The 17,142-nt window shown below is 40.8% G+C and overlaps 1 protein-coding gene across 1 annotated transcript in view; it reads left to right on the top strand.

Annotated features, from left to right (window-relative positions):
- The window catches only part of LOC117521716 (cAMP-specific 3',5'-cyclic phosphodiesterase 4D-like), a 120,729-nt gene that overhangs the window by 63,355 nt on the left and 40,232 nt on the right, over positions 1–17,142 (top strand). The window contains exons 3-7 of the mRNA XM_034183053.1: positions 2,066–2,110; positions 5,824–5,860; positions 9,377–9,450; positions 10,571–10,623; positions 13,210–13,322. Coding sequence (XP_034038944.1) covers positions 2,066–2,110; positions 5,824–5,860; positions 9,377–9,450; positions 10,571–10,623; positions 13,210–13,322 — 322 coding nt within the window. The remainder of the gene's footprint in view (positions 1–2,065; positions 2,111–5,823; positions 5,861–9,376; positions 9,451–10,570; positions 10,624–13,209; positions 13,323–17,142) is intronic.

Genomic DNA, 17,142 nt, shown 5'->3' with positions numbered 1-17,142 from the left:
CGACTCATTTAGTTAATACATTTAGCAACACAATCATATCAATTTGTTGTTTGCTGATTAACTCATACAGCAATACTGCCACTAGATTGCAGTGTACAACAGAAAGCTTTCCCTTTTAGCTACATAAATTACAGGTGGAAAGCTGTTGAAGAAAGTTGCATCCAAGAACGTTCACAAGCAAAGCCTTAATCAAAATTAAGTGGCCCCACAATAAATTAACCCACTTATTTACACTGGGAGCAACTGGAAATTAATGACTTTGCTTAAGGGCCCTTAGTTATTTTCAGATGGAAAAGCACTGTATAGACTTAAGGCCCCCTGACACAAGCGTGTCTTTGATTCACGCACTAGTGCGACCTGTCGTGCTGGAGAGTAAACTCATCTTTAACTGGTGCACACAGGACGCAAGAGGGGCGCCAGTGCATGCTGTTGCGCACAGAGAATTTTTAAATGTTCAAAAAATCTTTCACACATAAGTGTCGTGCTACATGGTGCGATCTAATTGTCAACACAATGTGCAGCTCGTCAAGTGGATTAAAGAAGTGCATAGAGTGAGTGGTGACATCAGTGGATTGCATCAGAGCGTAGCTCGTCTGAACAATTATAACAAGAAGTTAAATCTGTTATAAACATACTTTAACAGCTGCACACAAGAAGGAAAGAACACACAACTGTTTTATCAAGCCATGACAATGTAAACATGACAAATAATTACCTTTTTAAGACGGCTCAAAATGCTTTCTGCAGCTTGTTAAGAGCGCAAGTGTGAACGGCTGAAGGTGGAGCGGTCCTCTGTCATTCAGGAAGTGATTACAGCTATTTTCAACGGCCAATTTGCAGAGAAAATGATTAATCCGTCACAAAATAATTATTTTATATACGCAGCATCCAGCGCAGAGTGCGTGGCAGCCAGTAGAAATGCTCGTGTCAGGGGGCCTTTAGTGTGTGTGTGTGTGTGTGTGTGTGTGTGTGTGTGTGTGTGTGTGTGTGTGTGTGTGTGTGTGTGTGTGTGTGTGTGTGTGTGTGATATTCTCAGGTAAAATGAGATGATCTGGGTTATTTCTGTTACATATGTCACAGAGGTGTTCAAGCTGTGACATAAATTCGTCTTAAATCACAATCAAATTTATTGCCTGGTAAGTTACATAAAATTAATTTGATCTGGTGTTATTGGTGCATAAACAATAAGAAAAGATAAAACACTTTTATAAGAAATAAAAAGAGTCAAATATACAAACTGTATTCAGTGTTAAATAAATATAACGTAATGGAATGGGGCTGTGCAAAAACAGGTGACTGGAGTACCGATGCACAGTACCTTTCAGTGCAGGGATGATCAGTTTGTACTTTATGGTAGTGTGGGAGGGCTCCAAGACCATTTCATTTTAAATCTGTCCATTTTTAAATCTGACTGGACAGTGACATTCAGAGGCAGATCACACAGTCTGGAGCACTGATAACCACTGTAACAGGGGCTGACTCAGACAGAAAACAAATCCCTGCTTTTTTCATTTGGCATTGCATTGCCCAGATCACTCTTATGAACAAGTCGCCCCTGCACATCAGTACTTTCCCTGTAGCATGTCCTGTGCTGTAATGCTTTAGATGAACTGGTCCAGTATTCACAGCTCATCCTCCATTACACGCTCTGTGTCCACATCATCACCCAGTCTTTGCAGGTCGTCTTCTCCTGTGGTTCCAGATGCCTTTCTAGTCCTAATCTTTGAATTTCACCAAACAGAATAGTCCAGTAGTCACACATCTTACTTCAGTACTCAGAGACATGTTTAACAAGAAGGTTGTGTTTTGTGCTTCATCTGAAATGCCTGGTTGGACCCGTTGATGATCATCAACAAGTCCAACCAGGCATTTCCTTCTTTTTTTTTTTTTTTTTTTTTTTTTTTTTTTTTTTAATTTAAGAGATGGCATTTTGGTCCTTTGAGTCCCCTTTTAGTTTAATTTTGCACCTTTTGTCTGTTTTCCACTGGGTCCCGAGTCGGTTCCCATGGTAATGTCTTTCGACAGTCCCAGCTCTCCTCATCAACTCTTGGTATCTGTTTTCAAGGGAAGAAAGCTTGAAGCACTGGGAAGTCAACTGGTTGTCATCTCGGTGAGAAGTACATGAAAAAAGGAAATAAGACAACCACAAAAAAACAAAACAAACAAACCTCCAGCTGTCCCCTAAAGTCCATGTCCTGCATTCCATTTTGACAGCTTCATTGTTGTTTTCCACCTCCCCCTCCCCCAATGATCCTGTCTAAAAATCCATCACCTAATTTTTCATTTGATTCCAATTAGTTCCGCGAAAACTCCGCTTCTGCTTGTTTGCATGACTAAATCCACAAAAACCAATAATAATAATAATAATAATATGTACAATGATTTAGAAGTTCTTACCTGTTACACCTCCTTCCCTTCGTCCACTGTAATCTGTGTCCCCTCCAGCCTTAACACACACCGTGCATGACGTGGTTGTTATTGGCCTCAGTAACTGCAGAACGCAGACAACAGGAACCCTGAATGTGGATGTCTGACACATAAGAACTAATGAAGTCGTCAAATGAGTATTTAGTCTTTTATTTTTTCCAGCATACGATGAAGCAATATTTATTTAAAGCTCCACTGTGTAGGATTTGATATCACCTAGTGGTGAGGTTGTCAATTGCATTTTGCCATTGCCTAGCTCTGACTGGCAGTGTCAGAGTCGCTACCACTTCCTTTTGAATGATAATATACCTTTTACCTATAGCCTTTTATTTTTATGAAGTACACTCAATCCTCTACATGTACACACCCAGAACTGCTGGCAGACATTTTATTTGAATGTTTATTGTTCAGGGCACACACATGTACGTAGAGGATTGTTTGGACACAGTTTGGTGACCTTAGAGTTGTAACTCTGCTGTTTGCAGATGATGTAGTTCTGTTGACTTCATCAAGATGTGCCCTGAGCAGGTTTGAGGCCAAGTGTGAAACGACTGGGATGAGAATCAGTACCTCCAAATCTGAGACTGTGGTCCCCTGTCGGAAAATGGTGGACTGTCCCCTCTGGGTCCAGGGAGAGTTACAGTACTGTCCTAAGTGGAGGAGTTTAAGTACCTTGGGATCTTGTTCACGTTGGTGCTCAGTTTGGTGACCTCAGTGTTGCAACTCTGTTGTTTGCGGATGATGTGGTTCTATTGACTTCATCAAGCAGTGTCCCCTGATGCACACTGAGCAGGTTTGAGGTCAAGTGTGAAGCGACTGGGATCAGAATCAGCACCTCCAAATCTGAGAATGTGGTCCACTGTCCCACAGTGGACTGTCTCTTCCAGGTCAAGGAAAAGTTACTGCCCCAAGTAGGGTGACCACATGCCTCACTTTGTGCCCTAAATTGACATGGTTTCTGGTATTATTATTGACAGTCAGGCTTCAGTTTTGAAATGCGTGTTCATCTGGTCACCCTAGCCCCAAGTGGAGGAGTTTAAGTATCTTGGGATCTTGTACACGAGTGAGTATAAGTTGGAGCGTGAGATCTGTAGACTGATGGTGGCAGCGTCTGAAGTTTTATCGACGTTATATCGGACCATCGTGGTGAAGAATGAGCTGAGCCAGAAGACGAGGCTCTGAATTTACCAGTCCATTTCCGATCCTATCCTTACCTATGGTCATGAACTTTGGATACTGACTGAGCTTAGCAAATGGAACTATAAGTATATGGAAGCTTAGCAAATGGAACTATAAGTATATGGAAGCTTAGTATAAATGGAAGTTTTTATTGAAGTTCTGAGTGTGCATGTGCAGGGGATTGGGCATGCTGAACTAAAATAAAAATCTATATGAAAGACTAAAGGATTATTTACCAAGCAGGAGGTCTGTACAGGAAAATCAGACTGAGGTGTAAGTGTGAAAAACACTGAGGTCCGATATCCCCGTACAGACCGACCAAGCGAGGTTAATAATTTATTTTATATATATATATATATATATATATATATATATATATATATATATATATATATATATATATATATATATGTCTATTAGAAAAGTATCCGTCCTTATTTTTTTTTTTCAAAAACCATATGGATTTGAATCACGTGTGATTGCGTCAGACAAGCTTGAACCCTCGTGCGCATGCGTGAGTTTTTCCATGCCTGTCGGTTGCGTCATTCGCCTGTGAGCAGGCTTTGAGTGAGGAGTGGTCCAGCCCCTTGGCGGATTTTCATTGTCAGGAAATGGTGGAATGATTTGGGCTTTTTTCTCTGCACGTCTGTCTCAATGTGCCGAAAAAGTGCTGATGTCCACGTCTTTTCACAATTCCTGTGCTAGTCAGACAACGTCCCGGATAAAACACAGCGTCCAGTTTGGAAATGAACGGCACATTCCACTGTTACAGGAGTTTTTGTCATGGAAAGAGGAGCGGAGGCTTCGCGCGTCGCGGCGGTGCCACATGGCACACAGCAACGCCGTGATGAAGCCTCACGGGACATGTTCTGGCATGTCCAGGCACATCCACAATTTCTCGGATAATCACTCGATGGAAAAACCACTGACAGCTGTCTGAACGCCATCTCAAAGCCGTCCTGTGAGACCAAAACGGAGATGGTTTTGTCTCGCTCCAGTAGCGAATCCATCGTGACGCGCGAAGCCTCCGCTCGGCTTTCCATGACAAAATCTCTTGTTAAAAGTGAAATCTGCCGGAAAATGTTGATGTCCAGCTCTTGTGATAACCAGAGAAATGGCACACGACGGTCACGGATCCAGACAGCCATCCATTTAGAAATGAAATGGTCGTTCAGCCTGTCGATGGCAGCTTCGGAGCGCAGCGCGCCCCACAGCTGCTGGGGGCCGTCCTTAAAGCGACAGTAACACTCCTTATTCTCTACCAAGCCCGTAACATTTTCACCGAAAGCCAGATAAATTTTTCTAATGGTTTCCAGCTGCCAGTCTCTAACACTTTCTGAAAAAATTCTGATGGAAAAAAAGCCCAAATCATTCCGCCATTTCCTGACAATGAAAATCCGCCGAGGGGGCTGGACCACTCCTCACTCAAAGCCTGCTCACAGGCGAATGACGCAACCGACAGGCGTGGAAAAACTCACGCATGCGCACGAGGGTTCAAGCTTGTCTGATGCAATCACACGTGATTTAAATCCATATGGTTTTTGAAAAAAATAATAAGGTCGGATACTTTTCTAATAGACCTCGTATATAAACACACAAACCTGCTGTATTGCCCAAATATGGAAGATCAATTATCATTTTAATTCCCACAGATTGATTCATACATCCAAAGATCGATTTCATATATATGCACTTCTCGCCAGCGTTATAACAGTGTGCCTGGAAAAAATTATGCTGCAGTTAGGCCATTACGCTGTTTCCGAGGGTGTGTAACAGGAGTGATCTTTTCTCTACATGGATTGTGGACGCGGTGATTCTGATTTAGAAGCAGAGTGTCCACAATTTATTCATCAACCTCCGTCAAAGCCATTTAAAGATGTCAGTCATAACTATTGGGACTCTAATAGTCTGTTGTTGTGGGCAAGAAAAGAAAATCGCCTGCTGTTTAATTCACACAGTAGTTATGTTTTTTACCCATATCGACATCAAATCGGTTCAAATCAAAATAATCAATTCGAAATCAAATCAGTTCTTTAAATTTGAATTGATATCCAGGACTAGTTATGAATGCTGTCTTCCATTTATGTTAACAAACACACCTAAATACTACACACTAGAGCTTTAAGAGCTTGTAGATCGGTCTCCTTAACGATGTTGAAGTATCTTTTGTTCCTCTCTTAACTGACGTTTGTCTCTTTTTATTCCTTTGTATTGTAGACATACAGAAGACATGATTGTCACACCTTTTGCACAGGTGAGTCCTCTGCAAACCAACATGGAAAGATGTTTGACTTAATAAATAAATAAATGCACCATCTGGGGAAAAAGCATGTAATTTTTTAAACTTACTGTAAATTTAGCAGTTCTTTAAACGATGTACTGAGCCAAACATCTGGTGTATTAATTAAGGACATGTTCAGCAGCAGATTGCTCACATGGAAGTTCATGTAAGGGGACCAATTTTTTTTACACTCAGATGGTAAAGTCTACAGTATGTACACACGTGCGTGTACCTGTCCATTCAACTGAATTCACCCCAGGTGGACTCAGATTCAGCTTTAGAAACATCTCAAGGCTGATCAGTGGAAACAGGATGCACCTGAGTTCAATTTTGAGCTTCATGGCAAAGACTGAATACTTATGTAAATGTGATTTCTTAGTTTTTATTTTTAATATATTTGCAAAAAAAATGTAAAAAAAAAAAAACTTTTTTAACATTGTCATTATGGGGTATTGTGTGTAGAATTTTGAGGGAAAACAATGAATTTCACCCAGTTTGGAATAAGGCTGTAACATAAAATGTGGAAAAAGTGAAGTGCTATGAATACTGTCTGAATGTACTGTATATACCTAACAAATTATGGGTGGTACGCTTTCCCACTCTAGGTGGTAGTGACCCACTTTCAGGGGTCTGGCCCAAGGCCTGTGACTTCTTGTTCTGTTACTGAGACAAAGCAGAGGATGACACAATGGCCACATTGGTCTGAGGGAAGTTCTGTTGTTCTAGAAGGAGACTTAATGTTTCTAAATACCAAATATAATGCAATGCTAAAATACCCTCAGCCATATGAGCATTGTGTTCTTTATCATTTGCAGTTGTATAATTAATTCTTAAGATCCCATTGTCTTACATGCAATTTGTAGATGTTCAAATCAAATCATCATTTGTTCATGTTGTGCAAATCAAGGAATATTTGTAGATCACCCTTTGTGCATTTGCAGTTATTAATAAGACAAATTTAACTACATAGGATGTTACGTACCTTTGAGTTAGCGAAAATTAGTTAGTACACAAAAAAGGTGTTATCGGGTTACACAACAGCATTTTCAGTTTAAAGTGTTTATTTTTCCCTAGATTTTGCATAATATACCAAAAACAAAGCTCTTAGCAAGTAGCTACACCAGGAAGTGACATAACCATGCTAACTTACGCAGAATGTCTTGTGAAGCTGGGCTTACGCTGTGCGAGTTTTGGCCCTTTTTCAGTCGATTTTTCACTTCTGCAAGCATTTTTTGGATCGCGCCAAGTTTCAGCTTAATCATGCGTCCTCCATCGTGTAGTATACATGGAGTAACAAGCTGCATTTAACCTCTCCCAACCACCTCCCGATCAGCAATCGTATGATCGGATGAAAATCAAACCTGTTTGATATTCTGGTCGGCAGTCGTGAGGGTAACCTGCTGCTGTGAAGCAGCGCTACAAGCGTCTCTCGCACTGTACATGTGCAATCACCGGAGAGCGCATAAACAGTGATCATCTCTTTGGGAGAGCAGCTTCTGTTTCTTTTTTCCCCATTATTCTGCAACTCGTTTAAAGTCTTGTATTTTTTTTAACTTTGATGTCTCCCATCGAGAGTTTTTGTAAAAATAAGAAATGTAAATAAAGTTTGAAAAAAAAAAAAAGAAAAAAAAAGCTTCTGTTTACATTTTGCTTCTGGAAACACAAGTCCGACATGTGGTTTTGAATGTACAGTGTGAGTAGTCAGATCGCATCAGAGAATCGGGCCGTACAGTGTGAGAACATTAATCGTGTGCTCTGAACTTTTCCACTGCGCGGTTTTGTCGCACAGTTTGAGCTGAAGCCAAGTAAAGCAATTGAAAATATTGTACAGTGGTAACGCGGTTCACCTTTTGCGGCCTCGCAGTTTCGCAGATTTTTTTGTTTAGAGCAATTTTGCATGCTTTTTTTTTTTTTTTTTTACGGTGCATTGTGTTCTGCGTCCTTATCAGGCGGGCCGGTCACTGCACCAGTTGGCATCACCACGATTGCTCTCACTGCCTCCGATGCGCTTACTGAGTCTGTGGGCTCGGTAAATGCCGCAGCGGGCCACTCACACCACCCTCCTCTCTGCTGTGCGGAACTGCGCCAAATCTGGCAACAGGTCCAGAGACTACGCTCGCTGTTTTGATGCGGATGTTGACTGCAGCCGCAGAGCTCCGTGGCCACAGAGAGAGGACTTGGATTCTTTGCGGGTCCTGCATCCGTACCTCCGGAGGCAGTGAGCGAAGGGAGAGTTCTGCATGTGTCTGTTTATAATCTTCTCGCCCAGAAGAAAAAAGACGGTGTTTACACACGAGAGAAAAGTGAGAAAATGTTAATGCCTGTTTGAGAAAAGTGTATAAAGTGTGTAGTGAGGGGTTTTACAGCCTTAAAACATCTATAATAATTGCAAAAAATAGCGCTGACTACGTCGCAGATTTCGCTTATCGCGGGTTCTTTTTAGAACGTAACTCCCGCGATAAACGAGGGACCACTGTACAGTGTCTGCCCAGCTTGAACAAGTTCAGAGGTGGTATTACATTCCAAAGAAAGCCTTTTTAGTTTTGGAAGTGTTTATTAGCTTTTACATCATATATGTAAAACATGTATATAAACACACAAAATGAAGCGGTTTTGAAGAGACCAGCGACTGACATCACGGTGCAGCTCTACTCTGATTGGTTGTCACCCGCGTCACTCAAACACAAAACAGATCAGATTATAACAGAATATGACTTTTAAAACCTCTTAAAATACATCAAGTTTAGCCACCTTTGAACTTGTCCAAGGTCTGTGTCCCAAGAATGTTCCCTGTGAATTTCAACACTCTGGCAGTAATCGGACTGGACTTATGCTGAGCACAGACAGACGGACGGATGAAAAGTTTTTGCAATGCCCAAGGGCCATATTTTGGCCTTGGGTAAAAATAAAAGTTCAATAATATTTCTTTTCAAAATATTTAAATTTTTTTTAAGTTACACTCTATATATCAGAACATGATGACATCAGCACGTTGGTCAGTATGTAACGGGCTGCAGATTGCATGAGAATGGAGTTTGCTGCTTCACTGGAACAGCTTTATGTTGGCCCTGCAACAAGATGGGACATCCCGCTGGTATTGCCTGGCTCTTGCCCAGGATGTGCGTCACACCTGTGCTCACTTTACAGAGTGAAAGAAGCACAGAGTCCAGTCCCGCAGGCTGATCCAGCTCCTCATTCAGTGTGGATACACAATCCTCCGTGGGGGTTTCTCAGCTGAGTCAATACTCAGAGAAGTGCTGAGGCTGGACTGAGAGACATGGAGGAGAATTAGACCTCACGTGACGTCATCAGAAAGTAAGCAGGGACACAGAACCAAAGCCAGTGCACCTGTCGGTGACTTGTACAAAGAAGATGATCAAAGTGTTTGGCATAAACTGAGAGTGACATCAGTGATGACATCTGTAATTTCTTCAAATAACATCACAATGGGTGAACTTGTGCATTCACTATGTTTGATCTGTCTTGTAGGTCCTCGCCAGCCTGAGGACAGTCAGGAGTAACTTTGCTGTCATCACCGGTCAGCAAGATCGCCCTTCCAGCAAGTAAGTGTTAGTAGAAAATGTTCTTTTCTAGGTGATGAAGCTGCTGTGCCAAAATCCAGCTAGAGGTTTGTAATCAAGATCACAAAATGATACCTCCCGCTCTGCCCTGCTAGTTGCTTGAGTGTATTATACTGTATAATGGTGGTATTAATAGGCTGTCGGCTAGGTAGGGTCTACCTGCAGACTCCTCCAACATCTTAATGATCCAAGGTTTTTTGGCCTCCAGAACATGACAAACACGCAGTGGTGGGCACAGTTCCGATAATCCGATAACAGATAATTATTGAAGATAATGTTTTCATTATCGGATTATCTTTTTAGATAACTTTAAAAACCATTATTGGACCAATTATCTTCCGATAAATTTTTGTCCGATAACTTTTAGACCGATAACATAGTAAACAAAGCTGAACAGCGGCAAACATTTTTAAAATTTAAAATCAGTTGAGCACCTACCTGTTAAAAGTTTCATAACAGATAGTAGAGAAGCTTGAATCTTCGACTGGACTGGGTTGCTTGACGTGAGGACGTTTCGCTTCAAATCACAGAAGCTTCCTCAGCTAAAATTCTTGCTCTGGTAGTCTGACTCTTGTAGAGAAGACAAGAGTCAAGACAAAATTCAGACTACCAAAAAACCTTGGTTCTTTAAAAGCTGCATGTAAAGGTCTGGAAATCTGTATTTTTCCTTGAAAGTTGTTCTATATTACGGAAGCGTATTGCATTCACTGGACAAAAAAAATTTGACCGCTGATCTCGTAATTACAAGAAAACATCTCATAATTACGAGATCAGGATCTCATAATTACAAGATCCTGATCTCTTCATTATGTTGCACTGTGTGAAGTTTTACTGAAATCCATAAAGCACCTTAGAAGTTGCACTTACGAACACAATATACAATATCATGTGTTGTATCAATTAATAGAAAATTGCAATTATCTTCCTTTGAAAACATCCAACCAGGATCATTTTTCTTCATGCACATGTTCATTTGGTGTGCAACCACTGTGTGAAGTTTTACTGAAATCTATAAAGCACCTTAGGAGTTATGCTTATAGATTTAGTTACTATGTGTATTTTACTTGTCACCAAACTGACTCTTGATGTTCTCTGTCAACAGGACACGGTCTTCAAACAGCAACCCACCATCCATGTGCAAGACCAGCCTCGCAGGTCGGTCCTCATGTGAGACCAGTCAATTCAATAACTACAACCCCTGGCAAAAATTATGGAATCACCGGCCTCGGAGGATGTTCATTCAGTTGTTTAATTTTGTAGAAAAAAAGCAGATCACAGACATGACACAAAACTAAAGTCATTTCAAATGGCAACTTTCTGGCTTTAAGAAACACTATAAGAAATCAGGAAAAAAAATTATGGCAGTCAGTAACGGTTACTTTTTTAGACCAAGCAGAGGGAAAAGAATATGGAATCACTCAATTCTGAGGAAAAAATTATGGAATCATGAAAACAAAAGAACGCTCCAACACATCACTAGTATTTTGTTGCACCACCTCTGGCTTTTATAACAGCTAAATCTCATTGGAACAGCACCAAACAAAAGTTCCAGCATCATCATCTTGCCCAATGCAGATTTGAGATTCATCACTGAATATGACTTTCATCCAGTCATCCACAGTCCACAATTGCTTTTCCTTAGCCCATTGTAACCTTGTTTTTTTTCTGTTTTACAGGGTGATTCCATAATTTATTCCTCAGAATTGAGTGATTCCATATTTTTTTCCCTCTGCTTAGTCTAAAAAAGTAACTGTTACCGACTGCCACTATTTTTTTTTCTTGATTTCTTATAGTGTTTCTTAAAGCCAGAAAGTTGCCATTTGAAATGACTTTAGTTTTGTGTCATGTCTGTGATCTGATGATTTCTATGGTTTTCTTATATAAATTGTTGGTTGTTCGGATCAGCAATTTCAGTTAAATATATCATATAGCAGACAAACAGTGATATTTGAGAAGTGAGTAGGTTTGTGGGTTGACTTTGACTGTTCTCACCATCCTTTGCTTCAGCTTGTCTGAGATTTTTCTTGGCCTGCCACTTGGGGCCTTAACTAGTACTGTGCCTGTGGTCTTCCATTTCCTCACTATATTCCTCACAGTGGAAACTGACAGCTGAAATCTTCCCCTAAACCATGATGTTGAACAATCTTTGTTTTCAGGTCATTTGAGAGTTGTTTAGAGGCTCCCATGTTGCCACGCATTAGAAGAGATACAAAGAGGAGAAACATTTGCAAATGGCCACCTTAAATACCGTTCCTCATGATTGGATTCACTTGTGTAAGGAGGTCAAGGGTCAATGAGCTTACCAAACAATTTTGTGTTCCAATAATTAGTGCTAAATGTATTCAAATCAATAAAATGACAAGGCTAACCCAAATTTATGCACCTGCCTAATTTTGTTCAAATAACTATTGCACACTTTCTGTAAATGTAATGTTCTGTAAATTTAACTTCTCAAATATCAGTGTTTGTCTGCTATATGATATACTTAACTGAAATTTCTGATCTAGACAACCAATGATTTTATAAAGGAAAATCATGAAAATTATCAGGGGTGCCCAAATGTTTGCATACAACTCTGCATCCGTTCCTGTTTTTAAGGCCTGCAACACATTCCAAAAAAAAAAAAGTTGGGACGCTAAAGTGTTTACCACTTTGTAAGGTTCCAGTTCTTTCTCACAACACTTAAGACATTGTAGCACTGAGGATACCAAATCTTAAGGTGTACAACAATACAGGGCTACATTGTTCTCCAGACATTTTCCAGACATTCTATACTGGGATCAGGTCCGGACTGCATGCAGGCCAGTCCAGTACCCATATCCTCTTCTTCTACAGCCAGGCCTTCACAATACGTATTTTGCACTGTCTTGTTGAAAAAGTCAAGGACATCCCTTTGCCAAGGTCACTGACAGAACATCATACCATGGCAGACCTTGAGTTTTGCACTTGCTGCTGCTAACAGTCCCTGAGCCTGGTTCTGCTGGAGGTTTCTTCCTGTTAAAAGGGAGTTTTTCCTTCCCACTGTCGCCAAGTGCTTGCTCACAGGGGGTCGTTTTGACCGTTGGGGTTTTTCTGTAATTATTGTATGGCTTTGGCCTTACAATATAAAGCACCTTGGGGCAACTGTTTGTTGTGATTTGGCGCTATATAAATAAAATTGATTTGATTTTGATTTGATATAGTGCTTTTTATCTTTAGTCTGGAGCACACAGTATCAAGTTCTTTTTTTGAGGAATGTCTAGGACACTGATTTATCTGACCACAATACACTGTTCCAATGTCCTGATGGTCCGACTTCGATGGGGCCAGAGAAGTCAATGCTGCTTCTGGAGAATGTCAACATAAGACTTCTTTTCAGTACAGTAAAGTTTTAAGTGGCATTTGTGCATGTAACTCTGTATTGTAGTGCTTGACAATGGTTTCTCAAAGTAATCCCTTGCCTATGTAGTTCCATCAGGTAGTGGTTTGGTGATAAGAGTTGTTGATGCAGTGCTGTTTCCGGGATTAGAACTCATGGGGTTCAGCTAAAGCTTGCACACTTGCCCTTTATGCTGTGATGACATACTGAAATAAATGTTTTTTGCATTTTCTATTTTACTTTTAGAGGGAAAACTCTTGCCATGTTATTTTGAAAGATTCATGATACCAATAGGGTTACAATCAAATGTGAAGACTTTTGAATGGTATGTGGATGGTTGCTGAGAGCTGAATCTGTCCCTGTCTTGTCTTTATTTGCTACAGAGGAACCTCACCAGCAGTTGTCCATCGAGACGCTGGATGAGCTGGACTGGTGTCTGGAACAGCTAGAGACACTGAAAACACGACACTCTGTCAGTGAAATGGCTTCTAACAAGGTGACTGTAACTGTGATAACACGACACCTTAACCCAAAGATCCAGAATGTTATCAGACACTTATTTAGCTCCACCAGCATCACCTCAGTAGTGGTTACAAACCAGGTTGTTACCAGATACACTAAATATATGAGTCATCCTGAACCTCATTAAACCCAATGTGAATAATAACTTAATGACTATCAGCACAACAATATGGATAATATGGAGGTAGTGGGAAGATTCTTGGTTAACCATGTGCCTCCCCTCAGTTACTGTCATGGGTTCTCAGATGGCTGTGCAGGCCAGTTCTGGATTTACAGGTTCTTCCAGAGTGATGGCAGGGGAACTGACCAAGCTCAGTTGGTGCTGCTGCAGCTGCTGTCCTCCTCTCTCTGGCCTAGGGCAATGTCTAGTCCAATGCTTTCCAAAGACATTCCAGAAAGGGCAGAGAGGGTACAGGTTTTCTTTGCAGCCACTGACTGGACTAGTCACTTCAAAGTTGTTGCATGCGATTGTTATTAGTGTCAGGTACTATGGCAGTGTCAGTCAGTGGCAGGCTGGACACAGTGCAGGACTCTGGGACACAGACATTGGAGTAAATGGTAAATGGACTGCATTTATATACTGCTTTTCCATCTGCATCAGACACTCAAAGTGCTTTACAATAATGCCTCATATTCACCCCGATGCGAGGCTGGTGCCATACAAGGCGCTCACTACACACCAGGAGCAATAGGGGATTAAAGACCTTGGCTGGTATTTGAACCGAGGATCTTCTGGTCTCAAGCCCAATGCCTTAACTACTAGACCATCACCTCCCCTGGAGTAATAAAAGGCTTTATCTTTAAACATTGCAGGGGTATGGTACACAGAATGGCAGAGAAACAGACAGAGGTACAAACAGGTGTGAGGCTGATGCGTAGTCAAAAACAGGCTGAGGTCAAGCACGGCAATTCAGAGTATGGCAGGTGAGACAGAGGCATGATTCAGAAACAACAAAACAAGGTCAAAAAAACAGCAAGGCAATCAGGCAATAACAAAAGGCTGGAATGAGGTTTGCAAAAGACAATACACTGGCACCGAAGTGAAGAAAGTGAAGGGCTTAACTGACTGACAGAGGAATCAGGGAGTAAATGAGGAACAGGTGCGAGGAAGGCTCTGGGAGGAGGTGTAGTCAGGTGCATCAAAGAAGCGGGAAGAGAAGCAAGAGCGTGAGTGAGGGGAAAACAAAGCAGACCCAAAGCAAGAGCAGTAAGTGAGAGAAAGAACCGATAATGAAAAATATAACGTACCCACAGACCAATAATAATAACATGAACCAAACAAAGGGCCAAATCATGCATTAAAGAGAACAACACGAACCATAACAGACTATAAACAAAACTAGAACAAAGCTGAACATGGCTGAAGTGTAAAAGTTGCAGCAAACAATGATAATTAAATAGTAATCAAACTAAAGGTTAAACAGAAATAAATGAACAGAAAACAAAGACTACAGAAAGCAATTAATGCAAAAAAAAAGACAAAACAAAAGATAGACCCTAACAGAGAGCAAGACCGCTGACAACAGGAACATAACCAGATAATAAAACACAAAAGATAAATGAGAATCAAAACCAGAGATTACCATAACTCGAAGAAAAGAAATAAACAGAACCAAACTCAGGCTTAAATGACAAAAGTATAATCGTATAGAAAATGAAACATTAGAATCATCAGAGAAAACCTGGTTAAGGACAGGAGATAAACCCAGACATTAAACCTAGGCCGTGGCGGAACCTGACAATTAGACTGTGCCAGTGGGAGGATTAACATTGTGACAACATGTGTAATTTGGCAAAAAGACATGTTAGATCTACTCGCTCCGCACACAAGCAGACCGAACAGAATCCAAAGGAGAAACACAAAACACCTCTCTTAAAAAGAAGACCTCAAAGTTCAACTACAATTTACCAGAAGGTACATCTGAGATGCAACCCTAGATATGAAGTTTTGCTGAAAGAAAATGCAAAACATGCACTATCCACAATTTCTCCAGTCACAGCCAGAGAAGCCTATAACTTCTTCTGGGTTGTCTGGGTGTCTTGGTGGCTTTCCTCACTCTTCTCCTTCTTGCACTGTCACTCAGTTTTTGAGAATTGATTTACCATAGAGTGCCATACTGTTTGTATTTCTTCATAATTGATGTAAATAAAGTCCCAGACATAATCAGTGACTTGGAAATGTTCAAGTATCCATCCCCTGACTTGTCTGAAGAAAACTAGCAATAAAACTGATTGTTTACAGGTATTATACCAAAGTGTTTCATTACTTATGCAACTGAATGGCTTGAACTTTATTTACATTAGTTATAAAGAAATACAAAAGTTTCTTTCACCAAACATAAAATCTGGGCTTGCATCTCAGATGTATTTTCTGGCAAATTGTAACTGAACTATCGGGTCTTCTTTTTCAGAAAATCCTCCTCTAAACCACTTCATCAGGAAGCTGGATTTTATATTTTTAATTAATTTATATCAAGTTCTAGAGATTTGCTTTCAGATTGAGTTTAAGGAAGATAACTTTAGATTTATTTATCTAAAGTTGTGTCACTGGTGTGTCACTCAGAAAATTAAGAGGTTACTTAAAAATAAGTCCTTCAAAGAACAAAATTAAGAGGTTACACAGGTTTTATACAGAACAGAGGAGGAGTAAATTACCTGTTTCTTTCAGCGTCTTCACATTTTCATGAATCAACAGCTGCCTGCTCGTTTAAAATCACTGGAGAAACACATATATAATATAAGGTAACCCTAATTAAAGGAGAAATCCCGCTTTTCTGGCATAAAATACGGCTGTTTACTCACCAATATAACTTTGGTGTCATTAGGAGTCCATGGTTCAGACGACATGTTCAGTTCAAATCCGACTCAACCATTTTTCTTCTTCTACTAAGTTGGATTAGAAATTTTTGTGGTACACAGCACCAACTACCTAGCAGTTAATATGTGTCACTGATTTCAAAATGCAGCTCTTTTCAACCAGACATGCGGTGTCATGACATGTCAATCATCTGTGTCCAATCAGATTTCAGGGGAGTCCAGTGCAACTTTGGCCTCTGCTCTAGCGCCGCCCATGCCAGGAAGTGTTCAACATTTGACATTTCCTGTTTCACTGTGGACTTAAAATTTGGCGCTTCCTCTTTGGGACTACCCTGTACCATGAGTGAGCTTTGCGCCGCTGCGTGTTGCTTTGCTTGTAATATTTATGATTCACACTCACATATTTATGACATTTGTTTCCCCCAGGCAAGATCCTGCACATATATTGCTTTTTAGTTGTTGTGGTTGTTGTTATAAGTTTTTCATTTCATATGCCTCAAATGCACACTTTTTGCCACTATAACTCACAATTTTGATACTCAACAGAGGACATGTTCATAGGTTGGCACTGGCAGTGAATGCTCACAGCTCTCATTTATTCAATATGGAGGTGATTGAGCAAATTCATAACTGGTGCTCTACAACTGATAGCTCAGGTGAATCGTGACAGGTTCACTCAACTCCAAGTTCAGGGTTTATGCTGGGCTAGGTTAAACACACTATGGGGAATATCCCCCTGGTGTGGCAGCGACGTGTGTCTCCCACTAACATGGGTACTGCAGGAGCGACCTGGGAGTTTGAGGACCCTGTGCAGTATCTTACCTGCTGCTCGGACTGCACTCATCTGGACACAGACTTCAGATGTTGCACCTGAAATCTACTGGAATCATTCGGCTAGTTGCAGGGTCACAGCCCTGAGAGGTCCTGTTACAATTGGGACCACTGTGGCCTTTACAGACCACATCTATTCCAGTTGT

Source organism: Thalassophryne amazonica, chromosome 12, assembly GCF_902500255.1.
Source record: "Thalassophryne amazonica chromosome 12, fThaAma1.1, whole genome shotgun sequence".
NCBI lineage: Eukaryota > Metazoa > Chordata > Actinopteri > Batrachoidiformes > Batrachoididae > Thalassophryne > Thalassophryne amazonica.
Note: the sequence above shows the minus strand (reverse complement) of the source record. Positions and strands in the feature narration are given on the sequence as shown.